At 43.1% G+C, this 18,829-nt stretch overlaps 1 protein-coding gene across 1 annotated transcript in view; it reads left to right on the top strand.

Moving 5' to 3' along the window:
* Positions 1–18,578, top strand: part of LOC121858018 (homeobox protein unc-4 homolog) — a 40,211-nt gene extending 21,633 nt beyond the window's left edge. The window contains 3 exon segments of the mRNA XM_042354259.1: positions 2,920–3,007; positions 3,009–3,060; positions 17,272–18,578. Coding sequence (XP_042210193.1) covers positions 2,920–3,007; positions 3,009–3,060; positions 17,272–17,997 — 866 coding nt within the window. The 3' untranslated portion in view covers positions 17,998–18,578.
* Positions 18,579–18,829: the final 251 nt, after the last annotated feature.

The following is an 18,829-nucleotide window of genomic DNA, read 5'->3' as shown; positions in this document are numbered from 1 at the left end:
TCTTCTCCTTGCCATTAATCCCTGGGAGTTTCCGGCTGACTCCATGAATCCACGAGTCCGAACCCGGCGAACTCATGAACCCGAACCTGGCGAATTCGTGAACCCGAACCCGGTGAATCCATGAACCCGAACCCGGTGAATCCATGAACTTGAACTGACAAACCCACGGGTGAATGCATGTACTCGAACTAACGAACCCACGAACCCAAACCCGATGGACCTATAAACTCCAACTAACGATATAACGAACTCGATACAATGAAGTCACGAACCCGAAGCTACGACCCTGACCCGTTAACGTATGAACCTGATCCGGTGAACCCATGAGATTGACCCTACGAACCCACGAGTCCTATCCGGTGAACCCACGAACCTAACCCACCCAGCGGACCCATTAAGTCGGTCTGTTCCTCACCCATAACCACCCATTTTCCTTTCTGCCTGGCAATGAGATGACTTTTTTAACACACAATTATTTAATTATTTCTCCCTTATATATTATTTTTATCTCTCTATCTTTTCTGAGCATTCACCATGAAGTCGGAGGAGGGAGGAGGAGGGAAGAGGAGGAGGAGGAAGAGGAGGAGGAGGAGGGAAGAGGAGGAGGAGGGAGGACGAGGGAAGAGGAGGAGGAGGAGGAGGAGGAGGAGGAGAGGAAGGAGGAGGAGGAGGAGGAAGAGGAGGAGGAGTATTACCTGCTATATATCTCTCAGGGATGAAGATTCTAAGAATGAGTGGCAGAGCAACCTGGAATTACCAGACACAAAGATACGTACTCAGCAAAGCGTTCGTTTATTTTGTAATGTTTATCATTCGATTCTAAGATTTGAACGATTAAATCTATATTTTGGTTGGGTGAGCTGTACAGATGAGCTGGGGAATTATGAGCGCCATTACCCGCCATATATCAGCCTCGGACATCTTCCGTGGCGCGCTGGCAACCCGGAATTATTCTCCCTGGGCGTGTTATTTCCCGCGCTACACCTGTAATTGATTTGGAGGTGTGGGTGCGAATTAGCGCCAACCACTGAGCTTGTTATTCGGTTTAATTACACTTGTTCTAACGCCCTCACAGCCGACTCTAAGGAAGATGAGAGGTTTAGCGTTATTTACACCCGAGTCCGCCAGCCAGCCGTCCGTCCGCCAGCCAGCCACGCTGCGTCTACTGGCTGTCCCGCAGCCAGTGAGGAACAACACCGTCCACCCGCCAGCCAGCCACGGATCATTACTACACACATACAATATATATAACCATTGGCGTTTTTGAGGCTCTCCTTTGCTTGCCACTGACTGTCACATTGCCGCTGTGATATACGCCGCTGGCTAAGTGATACCAATTGAACGTTAGTGTTATGTTGTATTTGTTCGGGAGCCATTGTGGTGTAGAGTTATGAGGGAATAAAATAGTGTAGTCGATGCAGCGGGGGAGGAGAGTGGTGGAGGTGAGCCCTGACGTGACAGCCGCCCAGTGTTTTAGTGATGCTCTTTGATGTTGCCGAAATTAGCCGCGGTGGCGAGACGTACACCTTAAATTAGAGTGTTGGAAGGCTCTCTGTGTTCCCGAGGTCTCGCCTATTCTTTATGCCGTAGCGACCAGAGTGATGAAGTTATTATTCTTCGGGGTAATTCCACCGTGCGCTCTGGAACAGGTCGGTGTGGCCAGCTGATGAAGTTATCAGTGTGGTGGTGGTGGGACTCCCGGCCACCTCACTACCTGCCTTCTGGTGGTGGGTGGTGGAGCGTGGTGGTGGTGGACGTTTTAGTAGTGGGCGGTAGTGGGCGGGTGTGCAGGTGGCTGGTGGTGGTGGTTGGGGTTGTGTGATTGTGGTGGATGGTGATTTGTGTTCATTGTGGTTATGAGTTGGTGGTGGACATATTGGTAACCGTTGTGTGGTTGGTGGTGGTGGGTGAGGAATGGTGGGAATATGGTTCGATGGTTGGAGGATGTGTTGTGGTAGGTGAATGGTGAGGGGTGGTGATAATTGTGGTTAGGAATGTGGTGGTGTGTAGTTAGCGGTGATAGGTACAGGTATGTGGTTAATGGATGCTGACTGAGGTATGGATGGTGGTTCCAACTCGGCGTGTGATGGTGGTGAGTGTTGGTGGATGTAGTTAGTAGTAGTAGTAGTAGTAGTAGTAGTAGTAGTAGTAGTGCCGAATAGTGATGGGTGCAGGTGAGTGTGGTGAAGATGATGAGTGGTGTGGTGGGGAGTGTGGTAGTAGTGAGAGGTGTGGTATAGGGAGTGTGATGTGGTATACAGTAGTCTGAGTTCTCACCACCTTCAGGTAATCAAGGACTCAGGTAAACCTCGAGGGTGAAGATAAAAGGATTTCTTCAATATACAGAGAAGAAAATTATCACCCTTCTCTCCTTGCATTTATCCTCTTGTTATTTTCCCTCTTAATCTGTGACGTAAGGAATCTCATTGTCTCACTGGGATATCTTCTGAGTTATGATTTCAAGGTAGTTTAAGACCCTAACCTTCAATAATCTTCAAGCAGCTAACTCGACGTCAGTGTTTGAAGTATATTGGGAAAGTGTTTTTATGTTGATTGAGATATTTCGACATTAAGTCCCTTGCTCTCTGACCTGACCACACCTAAGACTAAAAACAGTGAGTTGAGAGGAATGGTGAACACACAGCTGGTCATGTGAGACACAACAGTTGATAACATCCTCACGAAAAGAGATAAATATTATGTGTTAAGTTCAAGGCAGAGAAAAAACGTTCCATATGAAGGATACAACATCTTGTCAGGTTGTGTTGTGGTTGTACGTCACTGAAGAGTTGTAGTGAGGAAGCAGCTGTTAGTTTGAAGAAAATACGATCTTATTCTTCTGTGTACTGCCTTAAGACCCTCGTCGATACTGACCAATGAGCATCAAGATCTTGTGGTAATTGTTTCTCTCCTCCACAGACTTGGACGACGCCGACGGTGACGCGGCGGCCAAGCGGCGACGGTCGAGGACCAACTTCAACTCTTGGCAGCTGGAGGAGCTGGCGAGGGGAGGCTCTGGCCATGAGGCTTGGACTAACGGAGAGAGAGTCGCCGATCCGTGTTGAGTTGAACCCGAGAGAGTCGCCGTGAGTATCTACCCACCAGTGTGAGTCTACTGGGGAGACTCACCAGAGAGAGTCGCTGGTATCACCACAGTGGAGTCTACTGGGGAGACTCACCCAGAGAGAGCCGGAGTATTTACCCACCAGTGTTGAGTCTACTGGGGGAGACTCACCCAGAGAGAGTCGCCGTGAGTATCTTACCCACCAGTGTTGAGTCTTACTGGGGAGACTCACCCAGAGTAGAGTCGCCGTGAGTATCTTACCCACCAGTGTTGAGTCATGTGCGATAGGTGTGACAGTACCAATAAAAAAAAACTGCGGAAAGGTTAATAGAAATATCTCTTGGTCTCAGGTAACAGGTGAGGCAGTAGGTGATAGTTAACAGGTGAGGCAGTAGGTGATAGTTAACAGGTAAAGGCAGTATAGTAATCAATATTCACCGTCCACTCAGGTCTCAGAAGGTCGGTGTTACTGGCCGGTAAAACATTAAAGATCTAAAGGTCAAGAGTCTCTTTTGGCAGCGGGTAAAGGTGATCTGGTGTGAGCGAGAGAGAAAGGTATTGTCCGTTGAGTTCAATGGGCGCTGACAACCGTGGCTAAGTGTTGCATAAAACAATGAAACTGCCGCCCTAACATACACACAATATAAGAGAGATAAGCTACTGCCTCATGCCTCACCGTTTAGAATCTATTTTTACACGGTCAAGATGGTGACAGTCGTTGTGTCGCAGCCTCCGGGTCTCTCAAACTGACATGTCTATCAAAGTCACTACCACAATCGTTCTATCTAAACTAACAGGTCAACAAACGCCTTTTATAAAACCAAAACGAAGAAAAGGACATTCACAATCGTACTTTTTTTCTTCACGTAAAACGAAATCGTGTTGTTAACCAATCTTTCTGCGTTACGGTGACACAAAACAACATTACCACCAATACAAACTGCATTTCTCACAGTGATCATTCCTTTAGGTATAACAGACGTCATCAACACTGAGAAACACATCAGCTGTAACGAATAAAATATTGTAAACTTTTTTTCTTCTTTTTTACGTCTGGCTATTGATGCAAAATACTACATTGTGAGAAGAGTCATTCAATTGGTTGTTGGGATATGTTGTCAGGTTAAAGCGGAAAATTGTTCGTGTAATAAGAATTCTTTCTGATGGATAGTTCAAGTTTTTATAACACGGGCGGTTGACGGTGGTATTGTGGGACGCACACACACACACACACACACACACACACACACACACACACACACACACACACACACATTCTCTTACCATCATTTATATGCCAAACATACAGTACATATATATCTAACTAACATATTAACACAACATATATATTTACCTTTAACTAAACATTATAGTTATATATCTTGAGAAGTCGTATATCTCTCATTAGTTAAGGAGACAATAATAAGGCACATATTATCTCCAACGGTTGAGAAGTTACGAGTGAGTTTTGATCTTTGAGACAATAATAACCATCGACTCACACACACTGAGCCACATAGTTCTCCTCCTAACAACTACATCTTCACTATAACACAAAGGATTGTCATATAACCATACAACTTAAATATATTCTAATTATTCGATTATAATTTTCAGTATTTCATCATAAAACTTAAATCAAATCAAACTACTTCACTAAAATTATAAAATCATCAATTATTTGTTATTATTTTTTCCCTTTCGTCTATTTATAAATTTTTAAAGGATATTTAGACAGAATATCTTAAAATAATTCATAATATAAATGCGAGAAAATAAATAAATTGTTTACTAAATTTAACATAACTTAATACTTAAAATCAAATACGATATCCGATTGTAAATAAGAATTATCCATTCATTTTATACATCTAGTGAATAATTATACTAAACACTCATACTGTATAAATCATTCACTAACTTTCAAACTCTTTTTATTTTAATCTGATATTTGAAAGTCAGTTTAATATATCACTCAGTTTAGTTTTCTTTTCATAGTCTTTTTAGTTTATTAATTGTATAAAATATTGTTTTTTTGAATTCTTGGGTTGGTTAGGTCAAGGTTAGGTTAGGTCAAGGTTTGGTTAGGTCAAGGTTAGGTTAGGTCAAGGTTTGGTTAGGTCAAGGTTAGGTTAGGTCAAGGTTTGGTTAGGTCAAGGTAAGGTTAGTTAGGTAAGGTTAGGTCAAGGTAAGGTTAGGTCAAGGTTGGGTCAAGGTAAGTTAGGTCAAGGTTAGGTCAAGGTTAGGTCAAGGTTAGGTTAAGGTAGGGTTAGGTCAAGGTTTGGTTAGGTCAAGGTTAGGTCAAGGTAAGGTTAGGTCAAGGTTAGGTTAAGGTTAGGTTAGGTTAGGTTACACTTACGTTCATTGAGGTATATAACACTAGGTGAGGAAGGAAGGAAAAGAGGAGGTGGGAGAGGGAAAGAAGGAAGGAAGGATGGATAAATACGGAGGAAGAAATAAAGATAAGAGATAATGAGGAAGGGAGAGAGGAAAGAAATAAAAGGAGCAAATTAAGGACGAATCCGAGGGAGAGAAGAAGAGGAACGAAAGAATGAGGGAGAGGGAAACAAAAAGAGAGGAAGAGGAAGGGAGGCAAGAAGGTAGGGAACGATGGATGGAGGGACTCAGGGAGGTGGGAGGGAGAGAGGGAGGATAGGAAGGGTGGATGTAGAGGAGGAAGAAGTGAAAGGAGTGAAGGAATGAAGGAGGGACCTGTGCAGGTAGGGAGAGAAGGAAGAGGGAAGAATATAGGAACGAGAGAGAGAGAGAGAGAGAGAGAGAGAGAGAGAGAGAGAGAGAGCTTGTTAATTCGTTGATTCTCTTTATGTCTGAGTGTGTGTGTGTGTGTGTGTGTGTGTGTGTGTGTGTGTGTGTGTGTGTCTCATATTTACATCTCCCAACATTAGGGAAGACTTGATGAATTGATTGTCTTTGTTTTGATAGATTTACCCCTCCCTCCCCTCTCTCTCTCTCTCTCTCTCTCTCCTTCACCGCCGTCGTCGGAGTAACAAGCACGTCAGGCTGGGCGTTGCATGACAGATAAGCGTACCGTGATTATACCGCACCGCCCGGTAATTGTTGTACATCGGTCCCGGTAATCGTCGCACCGGTAGGGGAGTTGGGGGAGGGGGGGTGGTGGGAAAGGTGGGTGTGGGGTAATAGTCGTACACTGGACCAGGTTAGTCGTACACTGAACCAGGTAATAGTCGTACACTGAACCAGGTAATAGTCGTACACTGAACCAGGTAATAGTCGTACACTGAACCAGGTAATAGTCGTACACTGGACCAGGTAATAGTCGTACACTGAACCAGGTAATAGTCACACTGAACCAAGTAATAGTCGTACACTGAACCAAGTAATAGTCGTACACTGAACCAGGTAATAGTCGCACTGAACCAGGTAATAGTCGTACACTGAACCAGGTAATAGTCGTACACTGAACCAGGTAATAGTCGTACACTGAACCAGGTAATAGTCGTACACTGGACCAGGTAATAGTAGTACACTGAACCAGGTAATAGTCGTACACTGAACCAGGTAATAGTCGTACACTGGACCAGGTAATAGTCGTACACTGAACCAAGTAATAGTCGTACACTGAACCAGGTAATAGTCGTACACTGAACCAGGTAATAGTAGTACACTGGACCAAGTAATAGTCGTACACTGGACCAGGTAATAGTCGTACACTGAACCAAGTAATAGTCGTACACTGGACCAGGTAATAGTCGTACACTGAACCAAGTAATAGTCGTACACTGAACCAGGTAATAGTCGTACACTGGACCAGGTAATAGTCGTACACTGAACCAAGTAATAGTCGTACACTGAACCAGGTAATAGTCGTACACTGAACCAGGTAATAGTAGTACACTGGACCAAGTAATAGTCGTACACTGGACCAGGTAATAGTCGTACACTGAACCAAGTAATAGTCGTACACTGGACCAGGTAATAGTCGTACACTGAACCAAGTAATAGTCGTACACTGAACCAAGTAATAGTCGTACACTGGACCAAGTAATAGTCGTACACTGAACCAAGTAATAGTCGTACACTGAACCAGGTAATAGTCGTACACTGAACCAAGTAATAGTCGTACACTGGACCAGGTAATAGTCGTACACTGAACCAGGTAATAGTCGTACACTGAACCAAGTAATAGTCGTACACTGAACCAGGTAATAGTCGTACACTGAACCAGGTAATAGTCGTACACTGAACCAAGTAATAGTCGTACACTGGACCAGGTAATAGTCGTACACTGGACCAGGTAATAGTCGTACACTGAACCAAGTAATAGTCGTACACTGGACCAGGTAATAGTCGTACACTGGACCAGGTAATAGTCGTACACTGGACCAGGTAATAGTCGTACACTGGACCAGGTAATAGTCGTACACTGAACCAGGTAATAGTCGTACACTGGACCAAGTAATAGTCGTACACTGGACCAGGTAATAGTCGTACACTGAACCAGGTAATAGTCGTACACTGGACCAGGTAATAGTCGTACACTGAACCAGGTAATAGTCGTACACTGGACCAAGTAATAGTCGTACACTGGACCAAGTAATAGTCGTACACTGGACCAGGTAATAGTCGTACACTGGACCAGGTAATAGTCGTACACTGAACCAAGTAATAGTCGTACACTGGACCAGGTAATAGTCGTACACTGGACCAGGTAATAGTAGTACATTCTCGACCAGGTGGGTTAGTCGCACACCGAACCAAGTAATAGTCGTACACTGGACCAGGTAATAGTCGTACACTGACCAGGTAATAGTCGTACACTGACCAGGTAATAGTCGTACACTGAACCAAGTAATAGTAGTACACTGGAACCAAGTAATAGTCGTACACTGGACCAGGTAATAGTAGTACACTGACCAGGTAATAGTAGTACACTGAACCGCATTAGTCGTACACTGACCAGGTAATAGTCGTACACTGGACCAGGTAATAGTAGTACACTGAACCAAGTAATAGTCGTACACTGACCAGGTAATAGTCACGTACACTGACCAGGTAATAGTAGTACACTGAACTAAGTAATAGTCGTACACTGACCAGGTAATAGTAGTACACTGAACCAAGTATTATTGTACACTGACCAGGTAATAGTAGTACCGAACCAAGTAATAGTCGTACACTGGACCAGGTAATAGTAGTACACTGAACCAAGTAATAGTCGTACACTGGACCAGGTAATAGTAGTACACTGAACCAAGTAATAGTCGTACACTGGACCAGGTAATAGTCGTACACTGAACCAAGTAATAGTCGTACACTGGACCAGGTAATAGTAGTACACTGAACCAAGTAATAGTCGTACACTGGACCAGGTAATAGTAGTACACTGAACCAAGTAATAGTCGTACACTGGACCAGGTAATAGTAGTACACTGAACCAAGTAATAGTCGTACACTGAACCAGGTAATAGTCGTACACTGAACCAAGTAATAGTCGTACACTGAACCAGGTAATAGTCGTACACTGGACCAAGTAATAGTCGTACACTGGACCAGGTAATAGTAGTACACTGAACCAAGTAATAGTCGTACACTGGACCAGGTAATAGTCGTACACTGAACCAAGTAATAGTCGTACACTGGACCAGGTAATAGTAGTACACTGAACCAAGTAATAGTCGTACACTGGACCAGGTAATAGAAGTACACTGAACCAGTAATAGTCGCAATTTGGGACCAGGTAATAGTAGTACACCGGAACGAACAAGTATAGTCGTACACTGACCAGGTAATAGCACCGAACCAGGTAATGCACACTGACCAAGTATTAGTCGTACACTGAACCAAGTAATAGTCGTACACTGGACCAGGTAATAGTCGTACACTGAACCAAGTAATAGTCGTACACTGAACCAAGTAATAGTCGTACACTGGACCAAGTAATAGTCGTACACTGGACCAGGTAATAGTCGTACACTGGACCAGGTAATAGTCGTACACTGGACCAGGTAATAGTCGTACACTGAACCAGGTAATAGTCGTACACTGGACCAGGTAATAGTCGTACACTGGACCAGGTAATAGTCGTATACTGGATAGACGGAGGAAGTTATGTTATTTTGTGATGTGATTTTAGCGTAATTTGGTCATTGTAATGGTAGTTTAATGTGTTTATAATTGGCTGTGATTGATGGAGGGCTTAGAACGCTCACGGCCGGTTAGGTTAGGTTAGGTTAAGATTTTAGCTTGATGGTTTAACAGAGAGAGAGAGAGAGAGAGAGAGAGAGAGAGAGAGAGAGACAACCAAATAATATCGACCTTCCACGAAACACTCCAGTTTGAGACACACAAAACGCGATAAAATATGAGGCTATTGTTGAACTTCTACTGCGACTCCTTCAGAAAGATATACAGGTAAATGGGCGATCAACAACATGTAAAACACAACTACCGGAACCAACCCTTGGAGACTTGGTTCTTACCTGTAATTACTAGTTCTTACCTGTAATTACTAGTTCTTACCTGTAATTACTAGTTCTTACCTGTAATTACTAGTTCTTACTTGTAATTACTAGTTCTTACTTGTAATTACTAGTTCTTACCTGTAATTACTAGTTATAACCTGCAATTACTAGTTCTTACCTGTAATTACTAGTTCTTACTTGTAATTACTAGTTCTTACCTGTAATTACTAGTTCTTACCTGTAATTACTAGTTCTTACCTGTAATTATTAGTTCTTACTTGTAATTACTAGTTCTTACCTGCAATTACTAGTTCTTACCTGTAATTACTAGTTCTTACCTGTAATTACTAGTATTTACCATTAATAGATAATTATTACCTTGTGCTTGTAGGTCTCGCCCTTGCTTGTTAGCTTAGTCGACTTGTGGTTCAGTTTTGGTGTCAAGATCTGATTTGTCGTGGCTGTCTCTGTAACAAATGATAATAATAATGATAATGATAATAATAATAACAGTAGTAGTAGTAGTAGTAGTAGTAGTAGTAGTAGTAGTAGTAGTAGTAGTAGTAGTAGTAGTAGTAGTAGTAAACTCACATAACAGCACAAGAAACGATTGTAACGGAAACCTGTAGACAGATCAACACCTGCTGTAAACAAGTGTTGAGGCAGACATATGGCTCCCTTATAGACAGACATACTAGCGACTATAGACAAGATGTGTTCCTATAGACAGTACATACGGCTTTCTGTCCATCCCTCCAACACAGTCACACCACACCACACCACACCACACCACACCACACCACACCACACCACACCACCGCCACACCACACCACCTTCTCAAGCCTCACCGTGGCGTCCAAATGAAAACACGAGGAAATGAAGACGACCGGGTCCACTTTCGCCTCGTAAACCAGAATTACTCGGACAAGGAGATTTATACCAAAGTGGCTACCATTATGGACATAGTAGCTTAATAGGACTTCGTGGGGTTCTCTCAGGTGTGTGTGTGTGTGTGTGTGTGTGTGTGTGTGTGTGTGTGTGTGTGTGTGTGTGTTGTTGTATGTGGATTTTTAGGTGTGTCTGTTTTTGTATATGTATGTATCTGCCTGTGTGTGTGTAAGTATATGTACATGTACTGTATGTATCTGTGTGTATACGGTATCCTCACTCAGCTAATTGGCCCGCCGGGAAGTGAAGGAGGGAAGGGAGAAGGGCAGAGGGGGAAGGGGGAAGAGCCTCTATGACGTCACTTAGTTTACAGGAGGAAGTGAATTTGGTGAAGTGAGTCAGATTGTTATCCTATTAACCGCCATCAACACACGTACAGGTAGACACATAAATCCCAGGTACAAAAGGTGTTCATTGGTATGTATATTAAGAAAGTTTACCTGGAGGGAAATGTGAGTTAAAGTGTAGATTACCTGTACAGTAATTTACACGGATGATGGTATTTATATTCGGGAAATTTATTCAGAAATCTGAGTTAAAGTATACAGGTAAAATTCACAGGTAGAATAATTCTTTTATATGACGGTGTTCAGGAAGTCTATCTAGTTATATCATTAAAACTATTATTATGTTCCACTGTATGTGTATAAAATTTATGTATAGTCATTTCCATAAATTAGAATACTCAGATTTCAAAAAGGTTTTATTCACAAACTTTAATACAATTACAGGAATATGTCAAAATTACAGGTGTAGAAATGTCTGTAGTTAGATTCAATAAATTCTTCCACTATGGCGTAAGTTTGGAGATAGAGACGCATTATTTCTCACATGAATCAGTATATTAGTTAATAAATCGTAATTACACGTAATACTTCACCTGGACATTACACTCATAACATCTGTATAGTAATAATTATTCCACAAAGTTGATATAGAGAAACTTTAACATATGAATGGGTTCAATTACATATTACAGGTACAGTAATTTCGATATATTTACTGTATTATTTAACACCTGGATGATAACACACCTGTACCTGGGACTTTAATTATATCACAGGTAAAGTAAGTTCCAATTACTGATGACTTCTACGTAAAATAAAATCCCACTCTACAAAATTCTACCGAAGAAAATCCCCTGTTGCATCCCACTGTGTTAATCCTCGAGTGGTGTTGATGATTCACAAAAAGGGAAAAGGAATCCCCGTGAATAACAACCACGAATGAATCTTTATACCTGTGAGTCATTCATTCCTAATAAATCATGACTCAATAAACAGGTGAGTCTTGAGTCATTCCAAGGTATTATCCACGAGTCATTGTTTTCACTCAGTGTTTTCGATCATTCTTATAAGTTCATTCCGTGAGGCAGTGTGGTAAGTCGTCCTCACACCCTAACCTGAGGTAAACCTGATCACCTGTAATCAACTCGATGCACACCTGACACTCTCTCATTGAATTCTTGCCTTCAATATTTTCTTGGCCTTAACAAAATGTCTTTAATTTCTTCCCCCTTCATAACCTTTTGCCCAGAATTTCCTGATTTCAACTTTTTGCCCCTCGACTTCCTGCCTTTAGTTAGTTTTAAACAACAGTGACGCAAAATACGCAAAAAAATTGACGCAATGAATCAAAATACTTCAATTGACTTTAATCTACGTCCCGAAATACGCAAAAGACGCAATAATTAAAAATACGCCAATTGACCGTATCACTTGAATCTGCGTCTGGAAATACGCCAAAAAAATAAGACGCAATGACTCAAAATACGCCCAAAGAATAAAATACGCAACAAAAATAAGAAATATGAGAATAATTTACCATAAGCCACAACAACAACTTTACCGCAATTTACGACAACAAATTAATGACAAAAGAGGCGAGTTGTAAATGTCGGATGCCGTGGTTTATACGTTGTTTAAATGGTGGTTTCTTTGTGGTTTAGGTAGTGGTTTGGTCGTGGTTAAGGTGGTGATTTCTTCGTGGTTTACGTATAATCTTATGCGTGGTTTAGGTACTGGTTTATACGTGGTTTATGTGGTTTATGTGTTTTTGTCGTGGTTTAAGTGATGATTTAGTCGTGGTTTACGCAGTGATTGGTCGTGGTTTATCCTGTAGTTTGTGATTCGTGTGATTTTTTTGTAGCTTACGCAGGTGATTTGGTCGTGGTTTACGCCGTAGTTTGGTCGTGGTTTACGCCGTAGTTTGGTCGTGGTTTACGTCCAGTCAAGACAGACGTTCCCAGCAATTTCGAAACTAATTCAATTTGTGTCATAGTCTCGTGACCTGAGACCATGATGGCGACTTGAGTGTGTCTGTCTGTCTGTCTGTCTGTCTGTCTGTCTGTCTGTCTTTCTGTCTGTCTTTCTGTCTATCTGTCTGTCTATCTGTCTGTCTGTCAGTTTTTTTATGTCTGTTTGTGTCTTGAGTGCAATAATAGTGTACTCAGGGGAATAAGTCATTGTACTCGCGGGGTTAAATCACCATAGGGCTATTATTGTTATTATTATTATTGTTATTGTTATTATTATTATTATTATTATTAATATTATTATTATTATTATTTTATTATCACCATTATCATTTTTGTTCGATTCGTATTATTTTATACTTCTTGACATCCAAACAGACGATGATTTAACCCTTTGAGGACGATGATTTAACCCTTTGAGGACAATGATTTAACCCTTTGAGGACGATGATTTAACCCTTTGAAGACGATGATTTAACCCTTTAATTATGGTGCTTTAACCCCTTGAGTATGGTGATTTAACTTCAAGTGTGGTGATTTAACCCCTTAAGTATAGTGATTTAACCCCTTAAGTATGGTGATTTAACCCCTTAAGTATGGTGATTTAACCTCTTGAGTAGGCTTATAAATCAAAACATTAAATAACAATAAAAAATAAATCATTTAGGTACGTAACTCAATAGAAATCAACAATAAATTATCCACCCTCACCCCTCTCCCTCATCCCTCTCCCTTATCCCTCTCCCTCACCCTCTCCCTCACCTTCTCCCCTCTCAACCCCTCACCCCACCCCTCCCCCCCAAAAAAAAATAAATAATAGCATAAAATAAACCCAAGCTGTGGCCTAACACCTGCCACCTGTAATCAGTAAACACACCTGTAATAATACGTAAAATAACTGTATCCTGTATCGCTATCATGCTGTAATCCCGACTGGTTTTTTTTTTAATATTTATACTTAATTGATAATCTTACATCCTTGGATCTGGATTAGGTTTGTATGTAGTGAAGATATGTCTTGAAGATTAGTAAGAGTATTGAGATTGCCTTTGTTTGTTTGTTTGTTTGTTTGTTTGGTTGTTTGTTGTTTGTTTTTGTTTTCTGGTGTAAAGTAAAAAATTATATTGAAAGAGAATTGAAAACTTTAAACAGCATACACACACACACACACACACACAACACACCTACCACCCTGCAATGCCACACACACCATCATCTTACTCAATATCAGTTCACACACACACACACACACACACACACACACCATTACACACACACACACACACACACACACCATACACACACACACACACACACACACACACACACACACACACCGTACACACACACACACACACACACACACACACACACACACACACACACACACACACCATACACACACCACCATCATCACCTCAATATCCAATTCACACACACACACACACACACACACATACACACACACACACACACACACACACACACACACACACACACACACACACACACACACCATTACACACCATCATGCCTCAATATCAATTCCCACCACACACACACACACACACACACACACACACACACACACACACACACCATTACACACCATCCACACCATCATCCTCAATATCAATTCACACACACACACACACACGGGTTTTTCGTCACATATGTCCCAGGTTATGACGGGGTCTCAGGCAACAATGTCTCTCCTGCCACCTGTATTAATAATTCAAGGTGTTGGTCGGATCATCAACCTTTTTATTCACTATATCTTGATTCCACTTTCTTGACATCTTCATATTTTTCTACCTTTTTTTTCTTCTTTTATTATCCATTTCACTTCACTGTCCCTCTCGAAATAGATCAGGTTTATGTTGTGTACTGTATATCCGGGTTGTTAATTGATTAGTCTATTTCAGGAGGTTGTAGAAATATGCTTCGATTATGTATGTAAAAATCTTGGTAATATTGTTCTTTACCAGGTGAATGTTGTTGATTAATTACCTACCTGTATATTTCAGTAACTGGTATTATTATCTGTTATATGTATGATACAGAGGTGAGGTTACAGTTATTTATAAACAGTCAGGTTACTGTCGAGTTAACGGCCTGTACTCACGGTTTGTACTCAAATCAGGTACAGATACAATAACTTCATGGTTCTGTATCGTCAAGAGTACAGGACAGGTGAGAGAAACTGCCCCCTGAGTACCTGCCAAAGAATTATTTTATGTGTTCTTCCCCCCCCCCCTCGTTATTCTCCCCCCTTCGTTTATCAATTGTAAACCTTGCCTCAGTAATTTGTGCGGCGGAGGAATAAAGGGGAGGGAGGGAGGGAGGGAGGGAGAGGGAGGAGAAGGAAGGCTTATCGGCCGTCGAGGTAGTGGTTGTATCCTAGTCAATCACTTCCCCCTCTTCCACTGCCACCTCTCTCCCTCCTCTCCCTCCCTCTCTCCTTCCTCCTCCTACATTTCCACCCCACTCACTTTACCCTATCCTTTCTATGTACCTCCCCCCTTGTCTCCACGCCTACCCTCCCTCCCTTCCCCATCCACCCTCTCACCTCCTCTCCCTCTAAACTACTCCCTCTCACCCACCTCTCTACCCTCCCTCCTTCCCTCCCTTGGTCGCGTGTCTCACCACTCGTTCGCCAACAAGTTTTTTTCCCTCCTCGTCTACACAATACTCACGCAAATGCTTCAAGTATCAGCCAAAGGATCACCACCTGACCACAGAGAATAAATATTAGCCTTTCCAGATTGATGAGTGGATAAGGAGGATTTGGTTAAGGTGTTACTGATGTCGATAAATATCACCTGTCTTATCTCTCTCTCTCTCTCTCTCTCTCTCTCTCTCTCTCTCTCTCTCTCTCTCTCTCTCTCTCTCTCTCTCTCTCTCTCTCTCTCTCTCTCTCTCTCTCTCTCTCTCTCTCTCCTTTTCTATCTCCCTTCCTTCCTCTCTCCTTCTTCTTTCTCCTTCTCCCTTTTCCTCACATTGCTTCCTCCTCTACCTCTCCTCTTTATCTAAATCTCACTTATAAACTCTTTTCTCTTTACTCTTTCGTTTTTCCTCTTTATTTTAAATATATTTCATAATTAATCTTCTTATTCCTGGACATATCCCCCAAAAAGTTCACAAAAGGGGTTCAAAGGTTCACGGGTTCAGGGGTTCAGGGTCTCGCGGGTTCAGGGGTTCAGGGGTTCACAGGTTCATTTTATACGGGGTGATTGTTGAACCTTTCTTAGATCTCTTTCATACATTTTAACGTCACAGTATACTCTCACACCTACCCCATTACCCTTCCCCCTCCACATCCCTCCCTCCCCTTCCCCTCCACACCCTTCCTCCTCCCCTCTCTTCCCCCTTCCTCCCCTCCCCCTCTCTCCCTTCCTCCTTCCCCCTTCCTCCTGTCTTCGATTCAGAAAATTACTTAATTTGCCGTTTGCTCTGTGTTTTTTCTTCCCGTTTTATCAAATATAACGTCTCTCTTGTTCTCGGACACCAAACTTTATATATTTTTCTTCCCTTCAGTGTTTTAGTAAAGGGGTGAAATAAATCCCCTTTTGATTTTGGTGTTTTCTTATCGTCATATCCAGTTACAAAAGGAAATAAGCGGTAAGGAACGGAGCCTCGCGTGGGAATACAGGAATGCTTGTTTTGGGGATATTAATAAATCGACTTGATATACACGGCATGCTGGCGTAGCGTGCGGCAGCTCAGGTACCCTCAATTACACCCTTTGTCGCCTCTGTGTCCGGGTGACGTAGAGTCGGGAATGGCTTACCACGCCCTGGGACTCCAGTAATAGGAGGAGCATGGTACTAGCGGCTCTATCTGTGGGTGTATAAGGGCGGGAATAGCTCGTGATGGTGTACAGGACGAGGGGCTGATATCTATTATCAAGGTAGACGGAGCCGCCATTACCGCACGCGGTCCGCATTCGTCGGTTAAGGTGACACAAATTGAATTGACGCTCGATATTACGGCGTGTGATATTGACGGCGCGACTCCGGCCGTCGGCTACAGTAGACCAGGCCGCGATTAAGCCGCGCGCGGACTTAAAAGTGCATGACTGTGACTGATAGCTGCAGTGGTGACGGGGTGTGACAGGTAATGACAGGTGGGCACTGATTGTCAGGCTGCGACACACATGACATCTTTCTTACATCTCAGTAGATTACACGGGGGAGGGGGGAAGGGGGTAAATGTTTATGAATTACCTTCGTTGAGGTTTGACGTGTGTGTGTACTGTACTGAGGGTAGTTCCTAGCTTCTTGTGTTATAATAAATTACTGAAGATTAATGAAAATTGGGAAATTGGAAATTAGTTAATGGGATAATTTTTTTTACTGTGTGTGTGTGTGTGTGTGTGTGTGTGTGTGTGTGTGTGTGTGTGTGTGTTTGTGTGTGTGTGTTACCAAACATTTGGTCCTGTAGTGACTGGTGACGTCACTCAGGTAAGACGAACCACAGGTAGTATGAGTGAGAACTACGTTAAGGTCTCCCTCAGGACGGTCTGTGTTCCAGCAACTGACTTTGTGTTCCTCTCTTCCAGGTGTGGTTCCAGAACCGCCGAGCAAAATGGCGTAAGAAGGAACAGACGAGGAAGGGACCGGGGCGCCCCGCCCACAACGCCCACCCACAGTCCTGCTCCGGGGAGCCCATCCCTCCTGACGAACTGGAGCGCCGGGAACGACTCCGTCGGGAGAAGAAAATGCTGAAGCAGCTGGAGCGTCAACAACGTAAGTTGGCTCTCAAGGGCGTCCACGTGACCCTCGAGCAGCTGCGACGCGAGTACGAGAACCAGCACAAGCCGGAGCCCGAGATCGATGTGGTGGGTGACTGTTCTGACTCAGAGGACACGCGGGACTTCGAAGAGACAGCGGCCCCAGACTCCTCTTCTTCGCAGGAGCCTCCTACTCCTACACCCACGTCCTCCTCACCCAAGAGTCCTGCCACACCCCCACCCAAGCGTCCTCGACCCTCAACTTTCTCCATTGCTTCTCTTCTGTCGCTGTCTGAGCCCTCAGACCCGCCGCTCATCACACAGGAACACGTCACCGAGACCTTAGAGACCGGAGACGTGGCCGCCACCACCACCTCCTCGCCCACCTCCCACACTACCATCTCGTCTTCAGTAGTGTCCTCCCCGCTCATGTCTCAGGACCTCCTCACCAGCCGGGAGACGGAGGCCATCTCACAGCTTCCCTCCCTCTCTTTTCTCCCGTCCTCCATCAGCATCAGCGTCCGGAGACACACGCCCCCGCCAGACGACCACTAGCTGCCACTCGGTCATCGTCGCCCACCACGTCAGCACACCTGTCAGCAGAGGTGGCAGGGTGAGGGCTGACCTGCAGAAGAAGGAGTCCGTAAAGTCAGGTGTGACGTCCTTACTGAGGGGACCACCTGGAGGTTAACGGGTCTGACTGACTAGAGCTTTAGTATGCTTGTGAACGTCGCTGTGTACATAGCCGGGAAGACAACGTGTAGCTTATTCCCAAAGCCGTGTGATATTAACTCTGTAAAATAAAATAGTATACGTTGGTGTTCGTCCTGACGATCCGCGACCAATGGCGGACGGGTACAGAAGCCAGTGGAGGTACGGTACAGTAGAGTGACAGTGGACGGTACAGTACAGTATAGTGACAGTGGACGGTACAGTACAGTATAGTGACAGTGGACGGTACAGTATAGTATAGTGACAGTCTCCACCTCTCTCTAACACTTCATACTTAGCTGCTAAGATTCATGCTCTTATTTATTCGTGTCATATTTCATCGTGATTAGATATATTTATGTCTCCTGTGTGTATTATTGTATAATGTATACGTAGAGAACATGTGTAAATATATAATACAGTTATATACGGGACTCCTTTACCCCTCACTCATAACACCACAAGAGAAAATATTAACAATAGAATTTTTATATTAAGTTAATGATGTCATATAATTCATTCTATGGAAGATAACACTAAATATAACACTATATTATCCTTCTATTAACATGATAAATATTCAACATGTTAATAAATGCTATGTTAAATCACGTACAAATGGAACAAAAAAAAACAATCACATGAACTAAAACCAAAATATAAAAAAAAAACACCT

This window comes from Homarus americanus, unplaced genomic scaffold (genome assembly GCF_018991925.1).
Source record: "Homarus americanus isolate GMGI-L3 unplaced genomic scaffold, GMGI_Hamer_2.0 scaffold53007, whole genome shotgun sequence".
NCBI classification, from domain to species: Eukaryota; Metazoa; Arthropoda; class Malacostraca; order Decapoda; family Nephropidae; genus Homarus; species Homarus americanus.
This window is presented reverse-complemented; position numbering and strand designations above follow the sequence as displayed.